Source organism: Dendrobates tinctorius, unplaced genomic scaffold (assembly GCF_039654945.1).
Source record: "Dendrobates tinctorius isolate UK_male_01 unplaced genomic scaffold, ASM3965494v1 ptg000034l, whole genome shotgun sequence".
Taxonomy (NCBI): Eukaryota; Metazoa; Chordata; class Amphibia; order Anura; family Dendrobatidae; genus Dendrobates; species Dendrobates tinctorius.
In genome coordinates, this window is record NW_027361702.1 from 17,303,986 (window position 1) to 17,316,483 (window position 12,498).

The following is a 12,498-nucleotide window of genomic DNA, read 5'->3' on the forward strand; positions in this document are numbered from 1 at the left end:
AATTATACCAGAGCTTTAGCAGGCACATTAAAATATGTTGCAAAATGGTAAAGCAGCAGAAGACAGACAGCAAGCAGAAGTATGGACTTGTACCATTCAGGCTGCTTGCTATCAGTGAATGGAGTGAATACATGCAGGGTGGATCAGTTGATTACCATTTGGATATATTGCAGCCGACATGACAGCCAGCAGAGGTTGGGAGTTGTACCATTCAGGCTGCTTGCTATTGGTAAATGGAGTGAATACATGCGGGGTGGATCAGTTGATTACCATTTGGATATTTTGCAGCCGAAATGACAGCCAGCAGAGGTGGGGAGTTGTACCATTCAGGCTGCTTGCTATCAGTGAATGGAGTGAATACATGCAGGGTGGATCAGTTGATTACCTGTGTGAAGAGAGAAGATGAATGTTAATTCCTTGCCATGGATAACTGCCGTTTTCTTGATGCTTAGCTTCTGTGATGCTTTGCTTAAGGAATGCGTGCGTGCTGCACCCCACACTGCGTCGGCATCCCACACTCCATAGGTAGGTCCAATACAACTTGTCAACTTTTAGGAAAAGCGTCTGAACGTTCGACATGTGTGCGTTCCAGCTTGGAGTGCAAATGCTTTTGGTTCCCGGCATCAATGCTGTGCACCTGCACACATGACAGAAGTGGTCTACTGTGGAGCGCACTACAGGGGAATGCCAAAATGCTCACCTATTGGCAGGTAGAAGAGGGGAGGGGAGTGGAGCAGCACACTATGGAGCGAAGGATAACACTCTAATCCCACCCTCTCCAGACATCAACAACTTATAGTGGTGGATAATGGAGACGTACTAGAGAACCTATCAGGCCTCAGAGTGGGAGAGACCCTAGCTGTGAGGCCATATTTAAAAGCACAGCATGCTCTGCCCAGGTATACCACAATGGGATTATGATCATCCTTCAGCATCTGTACCTCCTATGAATACAAATTCTGGCCTCCTGATCAACCATTAAAAGAGCAATTTTTTTCTACAAGCATCAAAATGATAAGTGGTTTACGCTTTATATGATATTATGTGTTGGCCTGCTTTGAGAAACTCCCCTCAGTAGACAGTATATGATTGTCTAGTTTGGGTTCCCTAAGTATTACTGTCTAACCAGGGATATACAGGGAAAATGAGGAAGAGCCGTCGTGGAGCGGGGGTGCCAAGACCTGATCAATTAGGGTGCCAGCCTCAGCAGCCAGGCAGGACAAGTGCAGTGGATATCTCAGGGCTGCATAGGCCCCCTGTGGTATGACCTGGGATTTTATACTGTTCCATAACCTAGCTTGGTACATTTGTCCTTCTTAGCATTGTATATTGTAAATCATGCAAAATGAGAAGACTTACTTATCATACTAGGTTTTGGTTTATTGGATTTGTAGATTATGATGATCTGAATGTCTCAGACCTGTCTGGTCTCTCAGACTTCTCAGTGTTTTTGTATAATTTTCGTGCACAAGAATTTTTTTTTCTAGATGTGTTTTAACAAAATCTAATATATAAATCTCAATGTGGGTGTGTATGTGTGTGTGTGTATGTCCGGGATTGGCATCCGCACCGTCGCAGCTACAGCCACAAAATTTGGCACAGTCACACGACTGGACCCCGAGAGCGTCATAGGCTATGTTGTGAGGCGAAATTTTAACCCCAAGCGTTCCAATTCACCAAACAATTTTCCCCCTATCTACATAATGGGAAAAAGTGTATGTATTGGCATCTGCACCGTCGTAGCTACAGCCACAAAATTTTGCAAAGTCACACGTCTGGACCCCGAGAGCGTCATAGGCTATGTTGTGAGGCGAAATTATAACCCCGCGCATTCCAATTCACCAAAAAATTTTGCCCCTATCTACATAATGGGGAAAAAGTGAAAGGAAAAGTATTGGAGGCAAATTGACAGCTGCCACATGTGAACAAGGGAGACTTAAAGAATGAGAGTGATGGCGCCAAACAGTATATACCGTACTGTTGCTAAGGTGGGGCCCTGACATGGAATACTCACCACACACGGGGATATGAACACACACACAAAATGCGCCACACACTACCACGTGCTTCAACACATATACCACCCTCAGCACACATTTCACCACACATACACCAACCACGCCACATAAAAGTCGCCACTCAAAACTCGCCACGCTGTCCCAGAGCTGTTTAAAAGATGAAAAATTAGATGTGATTGGTTGCTATCAGCAACAGTTTTCTTTGTAGACAGTTGTGGTAACTGAGGCCTATTATTCTTATCATTTCTATGGTGTTATCGTCCTTCTGTAAAGCTGGAAACAACACAATTTATTACCGTGCCAACACAGACCACCCTCTGACACAGATTGCCCAGTATCACACAGGATAGGATTAGATACACTGCTCAGCAGTCAGTATCACACAGGATAGGATTAGATACACGGCTCAGCAGTCAGTATCACACAGGATAGGATTAGATACACTGCTCAGCAGTCAGTATCACACAGGAGAGGATTAGACACACGGCTCAGCAGTCAGTATCACACAGGATAGGATTAGATACACGGCTGAGCAGTCAGTAACACACAGGATAGGATTAGATACACAGCTCAGCAGTCAGTATCACACAGGATAGGATTAGATATGCAGCTCAGCACACAGTATCACACAGAATAGTATTAGATACACGGCTCAGCAGACAGCATCACACAGAATAGGATTAGATACACAGCGCAGCAGTCAGTATCACACAGGAGAGGATTAGACACACAGCTCAGCAGTCAGTATCACACAGGATAGGATTAGATACACGGCTGAGCAGTCAGTAACACACAGGATAGGATTAGATACACAGCTCAGCAGTCAGTATCACACAGGATAGGATTAGATATTCAGCTCAGCACACAGTATCACACAGGATAGGATTAGATACGCAGCTCAGCACACAGTATCACACAGAATAGTATTAGATACACAGCTCAGCAGTCAGTATCACACAGAATAGGATTAGATACACAGCTCAGCAGTCAGTATCACACAGGATAGGATTAGATACACGGCTCAGCAGGCATATCACACAGGATAGGATTAGATACACGGCTCAGCAGTCAATATCACACAGGATAGGATTAGATACACACACAAAATGCGCCACACACTACCACGTGCTTCAACACATATACCACCCTCAGCACACATTTCACCACACATACACCAACCACGCCACATAAAAGTCGCCACTCAAAACTCGCCACGCTGTCCCAGAGCTGTTTAAAAGATGAAAAATTAGATGTGATTGGTTGCTATCAGCAACAGTTTTCTTTGTAGACAGTTGTGGTAACTGAGGCCTATTATTCTTATCATTTCTATGGTGTTATCGTCCTTCTGTAAAGCTGGAAACAACACAATTTATTACCGTGCCAACACAGACCACCCTCTGACACAGATTGCCCAGTATCACACAGGATAGGATTAGATACACTGCTCAGCAGTCAGTATCACACAGGATAGGATTAGATACACGGCTCAGCAGTCAGTATCACACAGGATAGGATTAGATACACTGCTCAGCAGTCAGTATCACACAGGAGAGGATTAGACACGGCTCAGCAGTCAGCATCACACAGGATAGGATTAGATACACGGCTGAGCAGTCAGTAACACACAGGATAGGATTAGATACACAGCTCAGCAGTCAGTATCACACAGGATAGGATTAGATATGAAGCTCAGCACACAGTATCACACAGAATAGTATTAGATACACGGCTCAGCAGACAGCATCACACAGAATAGGATTAGATACACAGCGCAGCAGTCAGTATCACACAGGAGAGGATTAGACACACAGCTCAGCAGTCAGTATCACACAGGATAGGATTAGATACACGGCTGAGCAGTCAGTAACACACAGGATAGGATTAGATACACAGCTCAGCAGTCAGTATCACACAGGATAGGATTAGATATTCAGCTCAGCACACAGTATCACACAGAATAGTATTAGATACACGGCTCAGCAGACAGCATCACACAGAATAGGATTAGATACACAGCTCAGCAGTCAGTATCACACAGGATAGGATTAGATGCACAGCCCAGCAGTCAGTATCACACAGGATAGGATTAGATACACGGCTCAGCAGACAGTATCACACAGGATAGGATTAGATACGCAGCTCAGCACACAGTATCACACAGAATAGTATTAGATACACAGCTCAGCAGTCAGTATCACACAGAATAGGATTAGATACACAGCTCAGCAGTCAGTATCACACAGGATAGGATTAGATACACGGCTCAGCAGGCATATCACACAGGATAGGATTAGATACACGGCTCAGCAGTCAATATCACACAGGATAGGATTAGATACACTGCTCAGCAGTCAGTATCACACAGGATAGGATTAGATACACGGCTCAGCAGTCAGTATCACACAGGATAGGATTAGATACACTGCTCAGCAGTCAGTATCACACAGGAGAGGATTAGACACACGGCTCAGCAGTCAGTATCACACAGGATAGGATTAGATACACGGCTGAGCAGTCAGTAACACACAGGATAGGATTAGATACACAGCTCAGCAGTCAGTATCACACAGGATAGGATTAGATATGCAGCTCAGCACACAGTATCACACAGAATAGTATTAGATACACGGCTCAGCAGACAGCATCACACAGAATAGGATTAGATACACAGCGCAGCAGTCAGTATCACACAGGAGAGGATTAGACACACAGCTCAGCAGTCAGTATCACACAGGATAGGATTAGATACACGGCTGAGCAGTCAGTAACACACAGGATAGGATTAGATACACAGCTCAGCAGTCAGTATCACACAGGATAGGATTAGATATGCAGCTCAGCACACAGTATCACACAGAATAGTATTAGATACACGGCTCAGCAGACAGCATCACACAGAATAGGATTAGATACACAGCTCAGCAGTCAGTATCACACAGGATAGGATTAGATGCACAGCCCAGCAGTCAGTATCACACAGGATAGGATTAGATACACGGCTCAGCAGACAGTATCACACAGGATAGGATTAGATACGCAGCTCAGCACACAGTATCACACAGAATAGTATTAGATACACAGCTCAGCAGTCAGTATCACACAGAATAGGATTAGATACACAGCTCAGCAGTCAGTATCACACAGGATAGGATTAGATACACGGCTCAGCAGGCATATCACACAGGATAGGATTAGATACACGGCTCAGCAGTCAATATCACACAGGATAGGTTTAGATACACAGCTCAGCAGTCAGTATCACAGAGGAAAGGATTAGACACACGGCTCAGCAGTCAGTATCACACAGGATAGGATTAGATACACAGCTCAGCAGTCAGTATCACACATGAAAGGATTAGACACACGGCTCAGCAGTCAGTATCACACAGGATAGGGTTAGATACACGGCTCAGCAGTCAGTATCACACAGAATAGGATTAGATACACAGCTCAGCAGTCAGTATCACACAGGAAAGGATAAGACACACGGCTCAGCAGTCAGTATCACACAGGATAGGATTAGATACACAGCTCAGCAGTCAGTATCACACAGGAAAGGATTAGACACATGGCTCAGCAGGCAGTATCACACAGGATGGGATTAGATACACGGCTCAGCAGACAGTATCACACAGGATAGGATTAAATACGCAGCTCAGCACACAGTATCACACAGAATAGTATTAGATACATGGCTCAGCAGACAGTATCACACAGAATAGGATTAGATACACAGCCTCAGCATTCAGTATCACACAGGATAGGATTAGATGCCCGGTTTTTATGTGCAATATAATCATTATAATTTGTTATAACTAACCACAGTTGGTTACTATGCCCAGGCAACGCAGGGGTCTTCAGCTAGTATATTAATAAATATGAATTATAATGGGTTATATGTAGGTATTTGAAGGTCTGTTACAGCTATTTATGATGTTTACTAACCTTCACAGCACCCTCTAAGTGAAGAACGCTCTCCAGGAAGTCAGTGCTTCAGTATCTAAGTTTACCATAAAGAGAAGACTTGATGAAAGAAAATTCTGAGGGTTCACCACAAGGTGAAATCCATTAATCAGCTGTAAAAATTAGAAAGGCCAGATTACGTTTTGCCCAAAAAACATCTAAAGAAGCCGCACGGTTCTGGAAAAACAAAACTAAAATCAATCTGTACCAGAATGAAGGGAAGAAGAAAGTATGGAGAAGGCTTGGAATGGCTCATGGTCCAAAGCACCCCACATCCTCTGTAACACATGGTGGAGGTGGTGTGATGATGCGGGCATGCATGGCTTCCAATGGCACTAGTGGTTATTGAAGACAGAAGCAGCTGCATGAATTCTGAAGTTTACAGGGTGATAATTTCTGCTCAGATTCAACCAAATACAGCAAGTCGGTTGAACGACACTTCACAGGACAGATGGACAATCACCCAAAACATCCTGCGAAAGCAAAGAAGTGGAATATTCTGCAATGACCGAGACATCACCAAATCTCAGCCCCTTCGAGCAACATTTCACAGGCTTTAGACTCAATTTAAGGCAGAAAGGCCCACAAACTAGTAACAACTGAATTCACTGCACTGCAGTTAAGGCGGCAAAGCCTAACAAAGGAGAGAACCCAGAAAAACATCTTTGGCCTCTAGACTTCAGGCCATCATGGCTTCAAGGGATTCTCTACAAAGTATTAAAAATGAACATTTTATTTACAGTAAACTTGTTTTGTCCAATTACTTTTGAGCCCCTGAAATGAGAAGGTTTGAAAGAAAAATGCTTGCAATTACTAAAGATTTCCATTAAACCATTTTTATTAAACCTGAAAGCCTCCTCTTCAAGTACATCTCAGTGGTTTTTTTTTAAAATAGTGGCCTGCAGAGCTGAAATCACGGAGATATGGTCACTATCCAAATATTTCTGGACCTACCGTAACTGTATATATTTATTGTAAACAATAGCATTTGCATTAATGTCATTTGCAACCAAAAATGTGTTCCAGTCGATATCCAGCTCCCTGTGTCGGAGAATGTCAGCCTTAAGATGCAACTACATTTCCCAGTATACATCTGGCTAATGTGTAATCACGCTCTATTCACCCTTTCACCTCCAGGTTCACCTGCCTCCTGTCTTCTGCAAGTTCTTGCGTGTCATCTCTGAGTGCAGTCCAGTCTTTTCATGTACCCATAGATTTGCATCGCTGATTTTGATTCTAACCTTGGATCATGTCTCTGCTTGGTCCGCAGAAAATCACGGATATGTGAATGGACCCATAGACTATCACGGGTACGAGAAAACCATGGACAGCAGTTGTACAAGAATATCGGACATCTGAATGAGGCCTTATTGATGATGACTGCCGTAAGGGCAGTGTTAGTGGGACTGTAGGAGATGTGAGGTGGTAATGTTGTACCGTAAGAATGACCGTAATACAATACACCATTGGCGGCAGAGGCGTAGAGTATATTGCCAGCACCTTGGGTAATAATTATGTGCCCCCTAAACCTTAGATTGTTACATTCCCTTAATCCATTCCACTAATCCAATACTGAATCCCTTATTCCCCAACCACATATATCGTAGTTTCAGAAAATACTGACGTAATTAAAGTAAGGCTAAGTTCATATTTCGTACATTCCGTTTGTCTGTTTTGTTGAGTGGAACACATGGAATTCATGTGCAAAAGTGTCCATTTGCATCAGTTATGCAAGCAAAGAGACCCTACTGATTATTACGAGGTTCATTTGAGTCATGTTTTTTTGCCAGTTTTTACAACCGAAGAAAAAGTTCTGAATGCAGAACTTTTTTTTCCATTTTCAAAACGAAACCCAATTGGACCCCATAATACTCAATAAGACCCCTCTGCTTCTGTTTGCTTCATTAATGCAACTGATCCTTTTTTAATTATATTCATTATTATTATTATTATTATTATTATTATTAGAGACAGATAATGTACGGACTTGTGAATTTAGCCTAATCCTAAATCTGCAATTTAACCATACAAGGAATTGACAAATAAGACTTTTGGTTGGACAATTGGACAATGGTTTTAATTCTGGAAAACCCATTTAACTATTTTGAGCATTGCCTGATTACAGCGTCGACAATAGAATAGAAGCGACAGTGCTGAATAAAAGGTCAGTCCATTAAATATAAAGTATAGTTTAAAAAGTGTGACCATCCTTTTAATTTTGTTTCTTAACCCGTTCATGACAAACCGCAGTATATGTACGGCGTGATGATTGCGCGTGTTCATACTGAGCGCCACCGCGATCAAATGCGGGTGTCAGCGCTATACTAGCATCAACTGCGGGAGTTTAACCCCTCTGATGCCGCTGTCAATAGTGACAGTGACATTGAGGGGCATCACAGAGGGAGGGAGCGCCCTGTCTGCTTCCATCAGCACAATGAGATTGCAATCCAGGGCTAAAAGGGGTCACCAAGGGATGGTGGCTTGTAAGCTCCAGCTCAGAACAAGAGCTGACATGCCTCCTCCCTGTGTGAGAGACGCTGTGCTGCAATGAAAAAGCATTGCAGAGTATTAGATCAGTGATTAGGGCAGGGAAAGTCGATGTCCCATCCTGGGACAAAAGGATTTTTTTTGTAAAAAAGTTAAAAAAAAAAAGATATTAAAAATTGGAAAAATATAGAAAAAAAATAACAGAATAAATAACAAAAAAAATATTAGTCCAATAAATGCATTTATTTATGTAAAAACAAAGAAACAAAAAAGTACACTTGCTTGGTATCGCCACGTCTAGAGCGACCCGACCTATAAAACTGTTCAACTAGTTAACCTCTTCAGTGAACACTATTGAAAAAAATAAATAAAAAGCATGACAAAAAAATTATGCTTTATCATCATACCGCCGAACAAAAAGTGGAATACAACGCGATCAAAAATAAGCATGTAAATAAAAATGGTACTGCTGAAAACGTCATCTTGTCTCGCGAAAAACAAGCTGCTATACAGCGGCGTCTACTGAAAAATAAAAAATAAAAAAGTTATAGCTCTCAAAATAAATCGATGCAAACATTTTTTTCTATAAAATAGTTTTTATTGTGTAAGAGCAGCAAAAGATTAAAAAATTATATAAATTGGGTATCGCTGTAATCGTACTGGCCCGAATAATAAAACTGCTTTATCAATTTTACCACACTCAGAATGGAAATAAAAAAAAATCCTCATTCTGCCTCCCAAAAATTGGAATAGAAAGCGATCAAAAAATGTCATGTCCCCGAAAATGGTACCAATAAAACCATCTACTTGTCTTGCTAAAAACAAGCCCTCACATGACTCTGTTAGCTATAATTTTTCCATATTTTGACTATCTAAATATGGGGATGCAAAAACTTGTTTTTGCAATAAAAATGTTCTTTTAGCAGCCAAATAAAAACGCCCGATATAAATCTGGTATCACTGTAATCGCACCGACCTGAAGAATAAAGTTGTCTAATCACTTATACCACACGACAAACAGCATTAAAATTAATAAAAGCAATTCTTCACCTGCTGTTGATTTGTTCCCAAAAGATCCCAGTAAGGCTCGGCGCACATTTAGGCTAAGTTCACACGTAGCGGAATTCCCGCGGAAGTTACCGCAAGAATTCCGGAATTCCATTCCGCTGGAAAATCGCATTTTAAATTCCCGCAATTTTCCCGCAGAAAAACTAGCGATTTGCAAGCGTAATTAGCTTGCAGAATGCTAGCGTTTTCCAAGCGATCTGGAGCATCGCTTGGAAAACTGATTGACAGGTTGGTCACACTAGTCAAACATAGTGATTGACTAGTGTGACCTACTTTTTACTACTGATGCTGCCTATGCAGCATCAGTAGTAAAAGATAGAATGTAAAAAAAAAAATATATATATATTGTTATTCTCACCTTCTGGCATCCCGCGCAGCCTTCCCGCCTCTCTCCACGCTCCTGGCATCTTCCGGTCCTTTGTGCGAATGATCGCTAGACGTTGCGCTCCCGTGACGTCACGGTCCTGCGAGACCGCGACGTCATCGCAGTCATTCTCGCAAAGGATTACTGGGACCGGAAGATGCCGGGAGCGTGGAGAGAGATGGGAAGAAGATTGCCGGCCGTCGGAAGGTGAGAATAGCAATATATATTTTTTTAATTCTATTTTGTACAGGGATATGGCACCCAGAGCCCGGAGGACAGTCTCCTCTCCTCCAGACCGTGGGTACCATCCGCAATTATTCTGCTTACTTTTCGTATGGTGGGCACAGCCACATGTGGAAAATAAGCAGAACAATGCATTCCTATGTGGGCGGAATCGCCCCGATTCCGTAAAATTAATGAGCATGCTGCGTATTTTACTGCGATGCGATTCCGCCACAGGAAAATCCGCAGCATTAGCACAGCATTGCGGAATCCCATAGGATTGCATGGGATGCTGTTTTTTTGCGTTTTCGCATTTAAAATCGCCGCGAAAACGCAAAAAAAATGCTACGTGTGAACCCAGCCTTACCCTGTGCTCTGCACTGAGCACTTACACCGAGGTTTCCACGTAAATCTATGAAATACAGTGGAGAAAAAAAGTATTTAGTCATCCTCCAATTGTGCATGTTCTCTCACTTACAAAGATGAGAGGGGCCTGTAATTGACATCATAGGTAGACCACAACTGTGAGAGTTAAAATGAGATAATAAATCCAGAAAATCATCTTGTCTGATTTGGCAAGATTTATTTAGCAACTTATGGTGGAAAATAAGTATTTGGTCACCTAAAAACAACATGCAAGATTTCTGACTTCCACAGACCTGTAACTTCTTCTTTAAGAGGCTCCTCTGTCCTCCACTCATTACCTGTAGTAATGGCACCTGTTTGAACTTGTTATTAGCATAAAAGACACCTGTCCACAACCTCAAACATAAATCAAAACACCGTGAGCACAACTACAAGATGGTGCTAAAGTTAGCTTCCCAAACCATATAGATAATAGATATAAAACTTGGCACTCAACTTAAGTGTAATTGAAAGGAGATTTATTGTAGTACTGCAATAAATCTCCTTTCAATTACACTTAAGTTGAGTGCTAAGTTTTATATCCACAACCTCAAGCAGTCACACTCCAAACTTCACTATGGTGAAGACCAGAGAGCTGTTGAAGGACACCAGAAACAAAATTGTAGCCCCGCACCAGTCTGAGGCGACTGAATCTGCAATAGGCAAACAGCTTGGTGTGATGAAATGAACCGTGGGAGCAATAATAAGAAAATGGAAGACATACAAGAACACTGATAATCTCCCTTGATCTGGTGCTCCATGCAAGATCTCACCCCGTGGGGTCAAAATGATCACAAGAACAGTGAGCAAAAGTCCCAGAAACACCCGGGGGGATTTAGTGGATGACCTCTATAGAGCTGGGTCCACCATAACAAAGGCTACCATCATTAACACACTATGCCGCCAGGGACTCAGATCCTGCAGTGCCAGTCGTGTCCCCTTGCTTAAGCCAGTACATGTCTGGGCCCATCTGAAGTTTTCTAGAGAGCATTTGGATTATCCAGAAGAGTTTTGGGAGAATATCATATGGTCTGATGAAACCAAAGTAGAAATGATTGATAAAAAACAAAACTTGTCGTATCTGGAGGAGACAGAATGCAGAGTTGCATCCAAAGAATAACATACCTAGTGTGAAGCATTGGGGTGTAAACATCATGTGTTGAGGTTGTTTCTCTGCAAAGGGACCAGGAAAACTGATCTGTGTACATGAAAGAATGAATGAGGCTATGTATTGTGAGATTTTGAGTGCAAATCTCCTTCCATCAGCAAGGGCATTGAAGATGAAATGTGGAGGGATCTCTCAGCATGATAATGATCCCAAGCACACCACCAGGGCAACAAAGGAGTGGCTTCGTAAGAAGCATATAAAGGTCCTGAGTGGACTAGCCAGTCTCCAGATCTCAACCCCACAGAAAATCTTTGGATGGATTTAAAAGTCCATATTCTGTCCACGGGGCCTGTGGCTGCAAATATGGCTCTGTGAGATGCTGAATCTCTTCACCTTACTTACAATTGGCGACGGTCACAGATTGCTCAACTCAGCTGCCGGCACACATGTTATGAAGAATCCAGAAGAGACTTTGATTTCTTTAAGAATTCTTGTTGAATGCATACAAACAGCAGCAGGTACAAAAGACTTTCTTCATACAGGCTGAAAACACATGTGCTTCTAATGAAGCCAAGATGGAGAATGAGACACAAGGGGAAGAAGAAGGAAGTGACATCACACCCAGAAGAGGGAGACAGGGAGACAGAAGGTACAAACTTGATGGAAAGGGAGGAATTCAGCTATGCAAAACACAGGAAACATAGCAACAGTAAACAATATGAGAGACTGCAATACAGCATGTAAAATGCACAGGACAGTTTGTAAAATGTCTCATTCATGGGACATAACAGTCCATGTTGCCCAGTGATAGACTCAAAACATCACTGCTCTAGAGGAGATCTGCATGGAGGAATGGGCCAACA

General features: G+C 42.5%; 1 protein-coding gene across 6 annotated transcripts in view; it reads left to right on the forward strand.

Moving 5' to 3' along the window:
* The window catches only part of ASTN2 (astrotactin 2), a 1,339,273-nt gene that overhangs the window by 1,147,641 nt on the left and 179,134 nt on the right, over window positions 1–12,498 (forward strand). Inside the window, exon 19 of one of the 6 annotated variants that reach the window (XM_073573127.1) lies at window positions 7,252–8,179. The exons of the other annotated variants lie outside the window; for them this stretch is intronic. Coding sequence (XP_073429228.1) covers window positions 7,252–7,340 — 89 coding nt within the window. The 3' untranslated portion in view covers window positions 7,341–8,179. Of the gene's footprint in view, window positions 1–7,251; window positions 8,180–12,498 lie in introns of those variants that run through there. 6 annotated transcript variants of the gene reach the window in all.